Source organism: Dicentrarchus labrax, unplaced genomic scaffold (assembly GCF_905237075.1).
Source record: "Dicentrarchus labrax unplaced genomic scaffold, dlabrax2021, whole genome shotgun sequence".
In the NCBI taxonomy this organism is placed as follows: Eukaryota; Metazoa; Chordata; class Actinopteri; family Moronidae; genus Dicentrarchus; species Dicentrarchus labrax.
In genome coordinates this window covers 14,046,591-14,063,329 of record NW_026136701.1, presented here as the reverse complement: position 1 = coordinate 14,063,329, position 16,739 = coordinate 14,046,591, and the positions used below count along the sequence as shown (strand labels likewise).

Sequence of the window (16,739 nt, the reverse complement as noted above, 5' to 3'; positions counted from 1 at the left end):
TCATAGTCTGTATAAGAGAGCGTTAAAAATCATGGATCTCTCATCATTATTAAGTATTATCTTTTAACCTATGAACTTTGTTTATGGTCAATGTTGGTTAATTATAGAAGATCATTCACATATATCTGGTACAATACATGTATTGTGCATTGTCCATGCTAAATTAACACTTAATAAATGTAAACTACATAGACTTGCTCTTTAAGTAGTGTAATTTTATTGTTATTTGCATAATACATTCAGTTTGAAAACAGCTTCAACCAAGTCCAAAACCTGAATAATCAGTTCTAACAACAACAAGCATCTAGCAATCTGAATAATTGCTCATTCAATGACCAATCAAGGTCAAGTTAAGATCTTAATTACGGTATCTCAAACAAATCTGTTGTGCTGCCTGCATAAACAAGAAAAAAAAAGAATTTCACTTTACAAAGGGAAGGTGATGATGGCACTGACTTTCTACATCATGATATGTCCAAACTATATTTACAAATACACAGAGTGACACTTCCAATCCCACTGGCCAATTGTTAAGTAATTATAGTTAAAGCTGAATATAAAATAACATTACATTCATATCAATAATGCAGTGTCCTTCAGTTTTGCTGATAGTCTAAAATGGGCTCATACAGTGCTTCAGTCGAGGTATGATCAAGATAACAATTGGATTGAAAAGGTTTATAATAATTTAATTTTGTTTTAAAAAGAGCAGCTAAAGATCTCTTTAATACAAACCAGCATATCATGCTACTGTTTTCTTCCCTACAAAGAGATTCGATATTAATAATTACTACAGAGCCAGTTGAAAGTAATCAGACGCTAATGGTCAGTATCTAATGTTGCACAGAAAGCACTTAGTTTAGCATTCTCCACGTAAACTCAGCAGCGCACTGAAATCTGATGCCTCTGTCCACGTGTGACTTTTAGCCCTGAGGTGGGAAATTATTTTCATACAAAAACTGCATCACTTTTTAATTGTAATAGGGAGTAATTCAAGTGCACTCGAGCATTATATACAGTGGGACCATTAGAATAGGTCCCATAGTTTTTGTTGAAGGTGGTCGTCTTTGACATAAATGAGTATTTACCTTGAATCAATACTGAAGGCCAAATGAGAATATTGCAGAATGTGTCACTGTAGTGTCTTTACACATCTGAAAATCTTAATCTTCAGAATGTGTTTTAAATGGTCTGAGCATGAATTAATTTATCTTACATTAGCCCTGCCACTACTGAGTCACTTCACTTCAAAAACAACCTACATTTTACTTTTATCAGTTAAAATAAAATTTATGAACAAGAGAACCAAAGCTGTAATCAGTGATGTGTTCAAGGTAAAAACAAATACATAAAAGGGGGTGAAATACCACTAACCATCTTTATGGACAATGATTTTACATTCTCATGAGCTTTATTTTACTGCAGAGGTCACTCTTATTGATCAGGAAATGGTCCTATGAGTTGTGAAATATCTGGACAAGGAATAGACGAGACTGCTGGACATCAAAATCGGCCTTTCATCAGTAAAGATACCAGTTTATTAAAATGATTCATCAGTATCTGCAGTTTTTTGTTAAAGATTAAAGGAGGGGGCTCTAATGTAACTAACTTAAATCAGCATGGTGTCACTATCGTGTGTTAGGTTGCAAGTTTAGTAAAGTTTTGTACCTTGTTCAGGTTTTGAAACGTGTTTGAACCAAATAAGATTAGCAGATTAAAATATGTAAATTCTATTTTATTATTGACTTTCCATTTAGAGTTGATATTTAGTTGTTCTTCACCAACTGTGTACCTTTTGAGAAGTCTCAACCTGACCCACCAAAAAGAATAAACTCACAACAATCCCCCCCCCCCGCAAATAGTAAGAATTGCCAGCCTTTCCTCACAAGTGATAGCAGTGCAACTTCAACAACGTGATAAATAATCATTTTCCTGATGGGAACTGTGTGACGGAGGAAAGAAGAGGTCTCCATACTTTGTCCCACATGCAAAACAGTAAAAGAAAAACAAGTGCAACGGAGAAGTGAAGAAATGGGCCTAGGGTACTTTCAGGAAAAATCATATTCACAGTTCATATCCAGCTTAATAAATAAATAAGCTTTCATACAATAGCATAGATCAAGGTGTGAATGAGTGCATACATGCATTCATGTATGTCGAGTGAGCCGTGGGTGAGTTTAATGTTGGAATGTATATCTGTGTACGGAGTGACTATATGAATTAGTGAGGCCAGTGTGTTTCCAAATGGAGTTTGTTTTGAGGGTAGGGCAGGCAGGGTGGTGAGGACGAACACTGAAGTTGGCAGGTGAATTGTACACTGCAGTTTAGAAGCGGATAAAGGTAGCGTCGATCTGGCGTACACTGGGCAGCGCCAGCATGATCTTTCGCCGGTACTGTGGATCCTTCTGTAGAGGGTTTCTTTCAAGATAGACCGTCTCCAGAGACTTGGCATTCTTCAATTCATCAAGATCTGACCAGTTATCTATCTGATTATCGTTCATCTGGAGAGAGATTGAAAAACAACACAGCCAATAAGAGGACATCACAACCTAGCAACATACAGTGTGGAGGATGTGGAGACCATTAAACAATGACTAAGTCTACTTCATCAATAAGAATAATTAATAAGACTTTGAATTATTAAAGTAACATTTTAATCAATCAATAATATGATATGAATAATGATATACTAACAATAAACTCAACTAAATAATTGATAATATAACAAAAGGAGTTGAATTAATAAGCAGATGAATAAAACAAAGATTATCCAAAATAATAAGTTAGAACTTTTGGTCCTCCTACACACACTATAATGTAGATGCACGAACCGAACGGCGAGCTCCACGAGCAGCCAACGTGGAAGTAACTAAAACTGCAGTTCCTTGAATGGCCACTTGAGACTGGCTCCAGAAGTGAGTCAATGTCCATAAGACCCCGTATTAAAATGCCCAACTTTACAGCAAAATTGCACATGTTTACAGCCTGGTGGTTTTCCCCGTTCATGACAGGAGGTGATTTTTTTATGTAACTCCCCTGTTTAAATTATATTAGTTATATTATTATTTAAATCAATAATCAAGGGAATGGCCTATGTGTGAAGTCACGGAGCATTTTGGTTGAATTTATGTTCGAATTTATAAGTCAACATAATAATGCAGTTCTTAAACAGGCATATTTGATTTCCTTTGGGTTTGTAATTTTCATTACATTTCTCATTATGATCTGTGCCTCTGGTGTCTTGTAGAAAACCTTTGCTGATGCACTGTTTGAAGAAGTAAAGTCTCTCAAGGACTGTCACCTGAAGTTGCATTTTACATGTCATAGCGCACAAACTAATGATGGCTGCACTCTATTTAGGTGAGCCAGTTCCAGCTCATTGTACATGCTGGCTGTTACTGGAGAATGGAACAGAGACGTTGTTATTGTTATTAGTTACACCTGTGCTTTCCTGTTATGTCAAGTCACGATATCTTCTGTGAAAAGGTGTATTCGTAAGCCTCTAGGTACTCTGTAATAATGTTGCAAAATAAAACATCACAAATGATCCGTACCCAGAACTCCTGCAGTTCTGTCAGATGGCTGATGTTTTCGATTTTCTTTACCCGATTGGCTGCAATGTCCAGGGTTGTGAGCTTTTTCTGTGAGTGAAAACAAACAGTGTTTGAATGTACAGAACAAATTTGGTTGTACATGTTTGCACAGTTAGCAAAGAACATGATGGGCTTTCAGTCCTTTCAGAAATAGGCTGTAGAATTTATAAAACTCACATTGTTTTCCAAGCCCTCAATGACCTCAATGCCATTGTGGCTCAGATAGAGCTCTCTCAGACTGACAAGGTTCTGTAGACCCTCAATTTTAGTAATCCGGTTACTCTGCAAATAAACGTACATAAAATGATCAATACATTTTTCTATATACACACTTCCAATGTTATTCTTCTAACCACTCAGACAGGTGTCGAAGGCAATTTGTGTGAGAATACCTGAATGCTTAAAACAGTCAGGTTGTGTAAACCCTCCAGATTCTGAAGCTTAGTTATTTTATTGGTGCCAAGAAACAAACTTTGCAAAGACGAAAGTGTATCCAGGTTCTCTATGACCTGAGAACAAAACAAAATGAAAGAGAGACAAATAAGCACAGCATTAATAATTCACACCATCATTTTGACAAAGCATGTTTTTATATTTGTAGTATTGATTTGCCATTTCTCACTGCCCAAGAGACCCTTTATGTCATACCCGGATTCGATTGGAGCCCAGCTCCAGCATCTCCAGGCCTGTGAAGTGTTCCAGGTTGGAAATGCTGCTAATTTTGTTGTGAAGCAGGAAAAGTTTCTTCAACTGAGTCAACTGCTCCAAACCCTCCACCTTCCTCAGCATGTTGAAGGACATGTCCAGCTGCCTGTGGATCAGTCAAATATGCTCATTAGAATGAATTATATTTGAGATGTATTTGTTCTATGTTGTCAGCTACATAAATAGTATAATCACATTATATTAGCGTGTAGAAATTGGATTTACTTAAAATAACTTGACTTTTGCCCTCTTTGCAAGGAATCACTATAACATATGGTTACAATAGAGACAAAGCCTACTGTTTTCTTCAGACTTACTCCAGCTCCGTGAGTTGGTGCAGGTTCTCCAGTTTACGGATCTGGTTGTCATAGAGATCTAGTTCTCGCAGTGAGGTCAAACTGTCAAGGTTTTCTATCTTTTTAATGAGATTCTGTCGTAAGGAGAGTGTCTGTAAAGAAATAGATATGGAAAAAGCTATTAAAAGATACAATCAATAGTAGTATTTTGTTATTGACCCTAAATCCTTCTTTTTTTGCCAGATGTAAAGAAAATGACACAAATTCTGTTTAGTTTTCCTGGTAAGGATAAAATAAATAGGAATAACCCCAGATTGTAACCCGCTGCCACCATTTACCACTTCATCACCTCACTACTGGTGGCACAAAATCCTGCTGTCACTTACTTTAGCCTTCTGTAGCACCTCCAATCCTTCAATCTTCCCAATGCGACAATGAACAAGATCAACATCCTAGAAAAAAAAAAAAACATACTGTCTGTAACTAATGTGAGTAGTTGTTAAGGTTTATTGTGTCATGCACACAGACGTGCCCAGCCCACACATGGACTTAACAGACTCCAATCATACAGTTGCAGAGGTGAAACATTTATCAGAAAGGAAATTAAATAACTTCCACTACTTCCACTCCCTAAAACACAACTTAAGTCTTTTAAAATTTAACTGAATTAAACTACTAAAAAGCACTACAACATAAACTTTGTGACAGGAGCTACAGACAAACAGCTGTAGAGTTTTTAGATCATCTTCTAACCTCTTCCTCTGGGTCCAAGGTTATGGTGTCCATGTCAACAGGAGACTCTTCTTTACCTTTAATGGGAGCGAGAGTACATCAGATAAACTAATACAGCCACTGCATCAAGGTAGGGTATTAATAAACATGATATAGACACAAGAAGCTTAGTTAGCTGTCATTCAGATACACCAATTGTCACACTTGTGATTATTCATGTTGACATTATATCACAGCGGACAGCCTGAATTATATCCCTGGCTGTGCTGGAGGTGGGATGATTTACCTGTGGTAGTGGGCTGATTGGGGTCCACATCGCCATTGATACTCCTCCTCCTGGTCTCATCATCACCAGACTCCTCAGACTCTCCCCTCCGGTCCACTAAAGTCAGCAGATAAAGACGAGCTTAATTTCACCATTACAGATGCAGAGCTGTTGTCTGATTATGCGTCAGTGACACATTTAACTGATGCACATGTAAAATGATGCAACGACCAGGCCCAGCTCCACCTCGCCCACTGGGGAGTCAGTGGATGTCATGTGGAGCATCCAGCCTCTGTGTGGGTTTACAAAACCATGGATGTTCACTAGATTGTGGTCCTGCTCCCTGCTACGTGTGGCGATTGCGAAAACATCGTGACGATACCTATACCACCTTATTAAATCGGCTAGTTTTAATTGCTGTTGATGTAATTCTGCTTGTATTGGCAATCTAACCAGGTTGGAGACAACTCGCATGCTAAGGTTAGCTCTCTTACATTAACACTCAGGCTAAACACTAACCATGCTAGCTAGCAGGGTAGCTCTAATTACATTCCGTTTACGAGCTAAAATGGGAAACACATTCACAGATAGGGGCGGACGAGCAAGGTTGAACAGAAAACCCCAGCTTCAGGCCATTAGACGAGACAACCGCGGCTATATAAACTGATATTAGATGTCTTTTAGCAGGACAGCATGAGTTGACGTTAACTGAATAGCGTCAGCTAGCGAGGGTTGTTGTTAGCCTGTTAGCTAGCAAGCTAAGGATGGAGGTCTGGTTAGTAACAAGAAAAACAAATCGCCGGATGTGCTCATATACAAATAGAAACGTTTCTCTATATAGATACCGGTTAACTCAGCCTATAACATTTTGTCTCGGCTGCGTCTTTAGATATTTACTCACCTTCCATTTCTTGAAGCTCTCCAACAGACCGAGAAGCCATGTTTCCTGTAAACAGTCCTGACAACCGCTCAGCCAATCAGGAGGAGGCTCATACTGCGGCCCGACACTAGAGGGCGCTGGTGCCACACAGTGAACACTGCTGAGGACAACGTGTGTATACCTTATATATGTATACTGTCAATGGTGTTTATCTTATATATGTATACTGTCAATGGTGTATACCTTATATATGTGTACACTGTCAATGGTGTATACCTTATATATGTACACTGTCAATGGTGTATACCTTATATATGTGTATACTGTCAATGGTGTATAACTTATATATGTATACTGTCAATGGTGTATAACTTATATATGTACACTGTCAATGGTGTATACCTTATATATGTACACTGTCAATGGTGTATACCTTATATATGTACACTGTCAATGGTGTATACCTTATATATGTGTATACTGTCAATGGTGTATACCTTATATATGTATACTGTCAATGGTGTATAACTTATATATGTGTATACTGTCAATGGTGTATACCTTATATATGTATACTGTCAATGGTGTATACCTTATATATGTACACTGTCAATGGTGTATACCTTATATATGTGTATACTGTCAATGGTGTATACCTTATATATGTATACTGTCAATGGTGTATAACTTATATATGTGTATACTGTCAATGGTGTATACCTTATATATGTATACTGTCAATGGTGTATAACTTATATATGTGTATACTGTCAATGGTGTATACCTTATATATGTGTATACTGTCAATGGTGTATACCTTATATATGTACACTGTCAATGGTGTATACCTTATATATGTACACTGTCAATGGTGTATACCTTATATATGTACACTGTCAATGGTGTATACCTTATATATGTACACTGTCAATGGTGTATACCTTATATATGTGTATACTGTCAATGGTGTATACCTTATATATGTATACTGTCAATGGTGTATACCTTATATATGTATACTGTCAATGGTGTATACCTTATATATGTACACTGTCAATGGTGTATACCTTATATATGTGTATACTGTCAATGGTGTATACCTTATATATGTATACTGTCAATGGTGTATACCTTATATATGTGTATACTGTCAATGGTGTATACCTTATATATGTATACTGTCAATGGTGTATAACTTATATATGTGTATACTGTCAATGGTGTATACCTTATATATGTGTATACTGTCAATGGTGTATACCTTATATATGTACACTGTCAATGGTGTATACCTTATATATGTGTATACTGTCAATGGTGTATACCTTATATATGTATACTGTCAATGGTGTATACCTTATATATGTGTATACTGTCAATGGTGTATACCTTATATATGTATACTGTCAATGGTGTATACCTTATATATGTATACTGTCAATGGTGTTTATCTTATATATGTATACTGTCAATGGTGTATACCTTATATATGTACACTGTCAATGGTGTATACCTTATATATGTACACTGTCAATGGTGTTTATCTTATATATGTATACTGTCAATGGTGTATACCTTATATATGTATACTGTCAATGGTGTTTATCTTATATATGTATACTGTCAATGGTGTATACATTATATATGTGTATACTGTCAATGGTGTTTACATTATATATGTGTATACTTTCAATGGTGTTTACATTATATATGAATACTGTCAATGGTGTATACATTATGTAGATTATTAAAATGTAAAAAACTAAAAACTAAAACTAGGTGTGAAAAAAACATTTTGGTCAATTTAATTTAGAAGTTCAGAATAGGTATTACATGTTGACTCCATAAACATGCACCAAATTCTAAACAATAAAAACTAAACTGAAACGAGCAAACTCACCGACTGAAATTAAACTAATAATAAAAATAAAAACTAACTACTATACATACTACTAATACCACACTGTAAAAATACAAGTTAAAGTCCTGTATTTAAAATGTTACTGAAGTAGAAGTGTAAGAAATATGTATATAAAATATATAATATATATAATATATAATATATGTGTAATATGTATAATCAAGAAAATGTAAATATATTAATTACAGGATTAAAAGTCATGTTATACTATTACATATCCTCCTGAGAACCAAAGAGAAAAAGTGTCTTACACTTTCTTTTTTTGTGTGATTTCCTGTCTATTTGGGCCTAAAAAAACACCTTACAATTAAAATCTTTTTGAACATATTTTTAATTTTAATTTCACAGCATGTCCACTGTAGAGGACAACAGGACGATTTCCGTGTGAAAATAGAGCTGAGTTTAGAACATACAAATCTGTTGCTTGTTGCTTGCAAGGACAAAAAAAAAACAGTGAACTATAAGACAGAACATTCTTCATTCTTCTTCCTCTGGATATTTTAGCGGTGATAATCCTGGAAGCATGTTTTGTTTTTGGTGATGCAGAGGAACATTTTGCATTTGGTGTATGTCTTGCCATTGCAGAAGAAAATCTTGATTTCTTGGGCAGTAGTATTCAGTGACACTCCTGTAGTTTGTAGCTTTGTTTTCAGATGTAAAACTATTGTTATTGACATGTTAATAAACAAGAATATATATAATTATCATGGTAAAAATAGCAGTAGATAAAGAATATTTGACTTACCTCTCCTCTTTCCATAAAATGTGGTTGCTGGTATGGCGGCCATCTTGATAGAGAAAAAAAGTAAAGTTCCCAGCATGCAAACCCATCACATGACACATCATTGGAAAGCCCAGGATGTCCTCTACAGAATAATATAGGGCTTGATAGGGTAACTTCAAATACTTAAGGAAGATACAGGTGAACAAAATGTCCAATATAAAGGACACAAATTAATGGGCCGGGTCTCTATATCATTAGATTATTATTACTCAAGCATAAATTTAAAAACAGCATTTTACCGTTGTGGTTGGTTGAGGTGGAGATCATTTTTTATTATTTTGTATTGGACTAATGATTATTTTCATTATGGATATATGTGCTGATTATTTTCTACATTAGTTGATTGATTGTTTGCTTTGTAAAACTTAAAAAAATGGTGAAAAATGCTGTCACAATTACCCAGAGCCCAAAGTGAATCCTCATAAAGCTTGTTTTATCCAACCAATAGTCTAAAACCTTATTAAAAAAATAATTATTAAAATATTCAACAGGGAAAAGCACCAAAGGTTTGAGGTACTTTACTGTTTGATACTTCTCCATTTATAAATTTCTGATGGAAATGTACCTTTGACTTAATTATCTGACAGCTTGTTACATTGCAGATTAGCATTTACAGACAAAACATATGATCAGTATGTGATGTGTTCAATTAAACTATCCAATATGTAAAGCAGTCCAATAATACAATATATAAAGATATAAAGTGATATAATTGTACAAGGGTCCACTCAACATAACTTGTAGTTTTACTTTTGTATACTTCACTAATTAAATAAGAAGTCTTTCACTTGTTATCATGTATTATTTTTTCTACTCTTAATACTTTGACTTAGTAAAGGTTGTGAGTACTTCTTCCGTGATTAATACTGACGCCAAGAACAAGAAAACTTAAAAACCCTTCATACCGACTGACATTTTCTAGGTGAATTACTGTTTCTAACACAATCGCTCTGAACGGGTTCCTGTTTGATTTCCTGATGCAAGTTTCTGCTGTGTCATAATGTATACTGCCATTGGTTGTAGCCGACTTTGATTACTCTCTCTGTGAAGTCCCCAGCACACTCACAGCAGACTGTTTATACAGTGACTTCCCATCAGTCTTGTATGCTTTCCTTTTTAAGAACACGCCTGCAAAAGATGGAGTCTAAAGGTCTGGTGACAACATCAATACCCAAACAATTATTCTTTGGTTTTATCATGACAATAACATAACATGTAACATTGTACATGTTTCCTTTTTACACACGCACCCATACAGACGACACTATAGATACAGCTCAAACTATCTAATCATTAGTATGTTCCTATGTCATTTGTTTCTGATAACATAAACTTGTTTATATGAAGCATCCGATATGATAAAAACAGGGACATACAATGAGATAAGAAGGCTGGGAAATGTTCCTCATTATCAGAACAATAGCCATGATAACAATGAGAGAAAGTTTAAACGTTTTACTTTTGAACAAGAGCTGACACCATTGACAAGGCAGACAAATGTGGAGAGATGGTGAAGTGATGGGCTGCCACGTAACGGCTCTCCAGGAGCATCTCAGCAAAATTGCCCCTGTCAGTTTGATTTTATTTTGTATTATCTTTTTGGAATTTTTAGATAATTTTATTTAATGTAGTGGAGATATTATCATTCCCTCAAGTGCAAGTATGTCATAATTGTAGTTAAGTATAATTTTTTATAATCATTTAAGTGACTTTTAATGCAAAGATGCCAAACATTTCTTCATCTGCTCCATCTTGTCAAATGTGAAAGTATTTGGTCTTCACCTTACATTTGTTGCATGGTTAAAATTAATGTATAAAAACCAGTAGCTCAAGTGAGAGTCAACGGTACTCTATAAAGACAATTTCATATTCATAAGGGGACCAGACAAGGAGACCCACTGTCTGCACTCAAGGGAGTAAAAGGCCAAGAAATGCCATAAAGCGACACTGCGGACAATGTTATTTTATATTTCACCTCTCCTGAACTCTCATTTACAGAACTAATGAAAACAATAAAAGAATATAGTGATTATTCAGCGTATAAAGTTAATTAATTAAAATAAATGTATGAGTATGTGCATAGGAAAAGCAACTAAAAGATGACTCTAAAGGAAATCTCAGATTTAAGCAGAACCAAAGTACAATAAAATATATGAGAATAATTATCAGAATCTAGAGAACAGAATTAAACAAGATTACCCATCTCTGTCTTCAGTGGAATAGACACAATATTCTTCCTCTTTCAGACCCTTTCAATTCCTCCACAAAAGGTAAAAGTGGGACTTTGGCCTGTGTAATCGTGAGGACACTTCTCACTATTTCAGAATTTGTGAATTTTTTGTGGAAATCACCTCCACCTCAACCAACAATTACCGTCAAATCCTGCTGTTACATGACTAATAATAGCAGTCACAGGGGGCATTTTTCCACATGGAGTACTTTTACTGTTACTGTATTTTTATCTTGAACATAGAACTTTTACAGTGTGGTATTTAGTTGTTCTACTTAAGTAAATAATCTGAACACGGCATGCTTTGACTTTCTCCTGTCACTAAAGGCGCTCCGTCCTTACCTGTTGCCATGGTGAACGGTCACTTGTTGCCTCGGTTACTACCTCTCTGTGGGTCACGTTTAACGTGCGTTTGTTTGTTAAACTAACTTTCTGGAGCGGATCTTTGGGCCACGTGCCAGCTTCCACTGGCCAATCAAAAGCGAGAAGAGGGCAGCCAGAGAACATTTAAAGTTCGTCAAAGTGAAAGCGATGCTTCACTGGGAGTGTCCTCCCCGACCCTCTGTCACTGTTTGTTAAAGGTTTTGCCTCTTGGTCTGCGGTGTATTATTAGAGCTACGGGTTACGCTTAAATGGCTTAAAACAATCCTCGCTATTTATATCTCTGGAGAGTTTCGTCTGTCCTCAGACTGGTTGAACGCTGGGATCTGCGGAATCTGAAACAAGAAGCGCTAAAAAAATAAATAAAAAAAAAAATGCATTTTCTCGGCATTCTTGTGCTAACGTTATGCGACCTCACGCTGGGGTTTCCTGCTCCAATAGGTAAGAAGCTTGTCTCTTTGCATTGCATGACTTTCTGTTTACCCGCTAAATACATAAGTTACAAATACAGCAGGTTAAAAGAAAAGGAAGTTAAGTCAATGACAACACTTGACACTATGACGTTACCCATAGTAACTAGAATGCCATTAGATTATCCAATTAGAGATTTATACTTTATATTTTTATACTTTTACTCCTCTACTTTACACAGGACTGTGGGGTTTTTTGTACAGCTGTCTTTTAAAAGTGTCATGTAGCTACACCTGCACAATGTCAATACAATGACCCTGCTGTAAATCCTCTCTGTGAAACTCTGGGTTTTTTTTATTTATTATGACGCAGTCAGGAAGGCGTTTCACACTGTGGTTGTGTTTATGTTTGTACTGAGTTGGACTGCACTTCCGAAACAGGTTAAAAACCACACATAAAAATGTCATTAAATGAAAAAAGACTAAAAGAACTATAATAATAAAAAAAAGGTCTCCTGTGTTGGATTGCATTAGATTGCACAGCTGTAATAATAAAACAGGTGACACAGTGTAGGCTTCTTTTATGACTTTTATGACTTGCACAATGCACAATGCATTGGATAGTGGAAACCAAAACATCTAAAGTGGGTTGACCTAATTCCAACTTTACAACATTAAAACAATGGAAAAACATTAATAATTTGACACCCTGGAAAGAAGCATTCACCAGAATGCTTTCACTTTTGGTTTTAATGTTTATTTAAATTGCGCAGAGTAAACTTTTGATGGAGTACTTCCGTTAAATGAGCAATCGTATATCAATCAAGTAATCAAGGACATTTATTCGCTGTTATATAACACAAGGCTGGATAACAAAATGAAGGTTTTGTGTTTCCTTCATGCTACACACATAGAAATAAAATAAAAACAGAGCTGTTACTATTTTTATTTACAGTATTTGGTTGTTTTCTGTTACATTTGATTTTCTTTTGCATCTTCTCTTACATTACATGAAAACAGGAACAGGAAGCATACTGTAACATATGGAGTTTCCCCTCTCCCCTCTTTTACTCTTAATGCGTGTATCTTGTCTCCCATTAGATACCATCATAGTGCAGGTCCAGCAGTGGGGAGTGGTGGGTGCTCAGCGGGTCATGGAGCAGGTCCTTCTTAATGGGGTCTCTCTTACTCACAAAAGCCAGGAAGTTGACCACATTGTCCAAACCATGTCAGCTGATGCGCTACCCCGAACTCTCATTAGTCTCAACCAGACATCACCAATGAGTAAGAAAATCATCATGTGCTATTAATGAATCTGACTGAAATAAATGATAAATTATTTATTAACAGCCTTTATCTCCCCCCTAGTTAATCTCACTGTCACTCGATCCCGGGAATGTATACTGGAGGGGTCTCAGCTGCACTGGGCCGATCGTGTGTTCTGTGATGGGAAGCTCTATCTGACTCTGGACCACACTGACACGTGGATGGCCCATGTACCACAAGCACGGGCCCTCAAAGCGTTGTGGGACCAGGAGGTGCAGCGCACCAGGATGGACAGGATACACCTTCAGGAGGGATGCACCAAACTAATGAGAGAACTGAGGCTGTCAGAGGAGCAATCAGGTAAACATTATTTTTTGCTTTTGAGAACTATGATGAAGCTCTAAAGGTCCAGTGTGTAACATTTAGGACGATGTATTTGTAGAAGTGGAATATAATATTTATAGGTATGTTTTCATTAGTGTATAATTATCTGACAATAACTTTAACATCATGGTGCAAAATACCTAATCACATCAATGAGAATAATATACAGTCATTTCCTCCCTAATGGCATTTTCATTTTAGGCCTTTCTTATATGCCTGTGATGTGATTGATAATTAAACACTTTATTGTAAGGCAGGACCCATTCTACATTATAGATATAATTAATCACAGAATTAGATAATATCTTTTCTGGGTTCATAGCTGTACCTGTCTGGTAGTTTGGACTATTTCTAAGGTTGAAAATTATTCAGAGGAGAAGAGCCTGAATGCTGCTGGTGGCTGTAAATTATGTAGGCAGCTGGTGGCATCTGACTGTAAATCATGTGACACAAGTGAAACATTAGCTTGTTTATGTGGTTGCAACAATCAACTTCCACTTGTGACACGAGTGACCAGTTTTGACCTTATTTTTTTTTTATGTTTTTCTAGTTCAAGGGACTCTTTTGCCTCAGTTTCTGATCCCAGTCTCGGCACTTCTTCTCTTCATTGGACTTATCATGATCAGCCTCCTCCTTTCTAAAAAGCTGGGTGAGTAGATAAGACTTTATTTGCCATTTGAATAAAAAATTATGTACAACCTTGCAGACTTCATGATGCAGCAAAGAGAAACAATGGAATACAATCCTATTCTGCATCTTGTCAGCAAAGAATGGGAATAATTTTCTTTACATCTGCTTTATTTAATACATCATTAACCCTCATAAATGCAGCATGCTTTGGGTTAAATGTGTCCTGTCACATGAGTTTGGTATGCAGTCTCATACTCATGGGGAAATATAAAGCATGGTCATGTGTTTTGTCTTTCTCTGCCTAGGTTTGAGGCACCCTGGAGGTAAGACAACAATCCTTATGTTTTCTCTTAGGCCTCTGTAGACTGTAGTCTACTCAGTTAAAGTCATGGGAGAAGATTGTTGAAGAGTTAAATATTAAATGAACTCAAAACCACATTCCCTTCGGATGGGCATGTGGTTTTGTCTACCCTCAAACACTCTGTGATACTGCATGTGATACAGTATGAACTTACTTTTATTATTACTGAATATGACTGGAACAGTTTCTCAAAAAATAACTCATGAGAATTTTATTAGAAGTGATGTACAATAATCCTGAACAGTGAATGAGAGTGTGCAGTTATTTGTGTTAGCTTGTTTTCTTTCTTGAGGTCATAAATGTCAGCCTAATGTTTCTTCTGTTTTTCTCCTTCCAGGCGTTCTTGGCTCTGTTATACATTACCCCCGGTACATGACTGAAATGTCTCCAGAGATAAAAGACAGCGGTTATCGTACCCTGTAATTCAAAGCTCCACTCTCTGGTTCAACACATTTTCGTGTGTGTGTGTGTGTGTGTGTGTGTGTGTGTGTGTGTGTGTGTGTGTGTGTGTGTGTGTGTGTGTGTGTGTGTGTGTGTCTGTGTGTGTGTGTGTCTGTGTGTCTGTGTGTCTGTGTGTGTGTCTGTGTGTCTGTGTGTGTTTTAACAGTGTTGCTTTATGAATGTGCAACTGGAGGTTGCCAACGGAAGACAGTGTGAAACATGTGATCTGGATTTCAAACCACAGTCTTTTATGCACTTTAATGCCTGTATTGCATGGTTGTTTTTAATGCATATTATTTTAAACCCTTATGCATATATACGCACACCAACGTGCACAAATAAATGTAAACATGTTCGCTGCCTGCAGCAATATGTAAGCTTCTTTTGCACAATTTAATAACCATAAGGGCAGATGTTTTCATGTGTCATAATTTCTGCATGAAGCTATTCGAGTAAATAATTTATATTGAAATTTAGCATACAAATTTTCTATTTCAACCACACACAGTATGTAATGCAAGCTAATACAGACAGTGTCACAAATATCTTAACAAACTCTGCCAAACACTGGATGGACAATGTGTGTCCAGAGTCCAACTGTGCTGTATTGTTGTTCGGTCTGAGATACCTTCCTCATTGTTAAATATTTTTGTATTTATTTGTAAAATTCTGCATTGTTGTGATTAATGTACATTTCCCCCTATTATTTGTACATATAAGGTACAGAAAATTTTCAAATAAAGATACTTTATGGCATGTTCATGCTGTCAGATTTATTTATTCACTTAGTGTCAGCAGATTTAAGGGTTATGGTTTTCTTTTATTTCTGGACAGATGATTTAGTAGGTTAGCCTCTCACATATATAATTAAAAGGAATATCTAAAATGAATTTCTTAATACAAACAGTTTCACTGTTGCTTAGTGTTTATATTTAGTGATGTGCATATAAATAAAATAACTGATGGGGGAACAGAGTAGGACATTTGCACCTCATTAAATATTTGAAGCACAACAAGGTAAAATATGGTAATTCTCTCATTGGATAAAAGCTTCTTTCTTTTTCTAACACAAGCAAAACGATCAGTATCATCTGCAGCCTCAGATTATCATCTTACAGTACGTTCCTAGCACATTACAGTCCTTCAAGACAATAATGTTATATTTTTTGATAAGGTTTGGTCAGAGACAAAATGTTCCCTTCGAGCTGCTGATTGGCCCATATAGAGCCAGCATCTCATTCGTCTCTTTATGAAATAATAATTGTGCCAGATTTAATATTTAATTTATTTTATTTTCAGGATTTTGCTGCAAAGTGGTTGTTGGTTCACACAGATTAGTCGGTTTACATGTTTGTATTATTAAGTAATCTGAGTCTTGATAATGTCTAAACTATTTTCAAGTTATGGCATATAAAGGACAACAGAGAATCTAACAGAAAACTTCAACATTACAGCTCTGA

General features: G+C 36.1%; 2 protein-coding genes and 1 long non-coding RNA gene across 4 annotated transcripts; 1 reads left to right on the top strand and 2 right to left on the bottom strand.

The window, feature by feature from the left end:
• Window positions 1–194: 194 nt before the first annotated feature.
• Window positions 195–6,650, bottom strand: ppp1r7 (protein phosphatase 1, regulatory (inhibitor) subunit 7). The gene is made up of 10 exons (XM_051403524.1): window positions 6,493–6,650; window positions 5,613–5,708; window positions 5,348–5,403; window positions 4,981–5,046; window positions 4,616–4,746; window positions 4,242–4,404; window positions 3,986–4,102; window positions 3,771–3,875; window positions 3,555–3,641; window positions 195–2,501 (listed from the first exon to the last, which is right to left on the bottom strand). The coding sequence occupies exons 1-10, from the start codon at window positions 6,530–6,532 to the stop codon at window positions 2,325–2,327; spliced, it is 1,038 nt and encodes a 345-aa protein (XP_051259484.1). The 5' UTR covers window positions 6,533–6,650; the 3' UTR covers window positions 195–2,324.
• A 2,055-nt stretch (window positions 6,651–8,705) lies between these two features.
• LOC127366663 (uncharacterized) lies at window positions 8,706–11,837 on the bottom strand. 2 transcript variants are annotated; one of them, XR_007885353.1, is made up of 3 exons: window positions 11,749–11,837; window positions 9,138–9,180; window positions 8,706–9,033 (listed from the first exon to the last, which is right to left on the bottom strand). It is a non-coding gene; the product is annotated as an uncharacterized LOC127366663 (long non-coding RNA). The 2 variants fall into 2 exon arrangements; XR_007885352.1 differs by lacking the exon at window positions 11,749–11,837 and having other exon boundaries at window positions 9,138–9,608.
• A 116-nt stretch (window positions 11,838–11,953) lies between these two features.
• Window positions 11,954–16,035, top strand: LOC127366653 (uncharacterized). Its single transcript, XM_051405813.1, has 6 exons — window positions 11,954–12,228; window positions 13,299–13,481; window positions 13,566–13,823; window positions 14,398–14,496; window positions 14,783–14,800; window positions 15,176–16,035. The coding sequence occupies exons 1-6, from the start codon at window positions 12,162–12,164 to the stop codon at window positions 15,259–15,261; spliced, it is 711 nt and encodes a 236-aa protein (XP_051261773.1). The 5' UTR covers window positions 11,954–12,161; the 3' UTR covers window positions 15,262–16,035.
• Window positions 16,036–16,739: the final 704 nt, after the last annotated feature.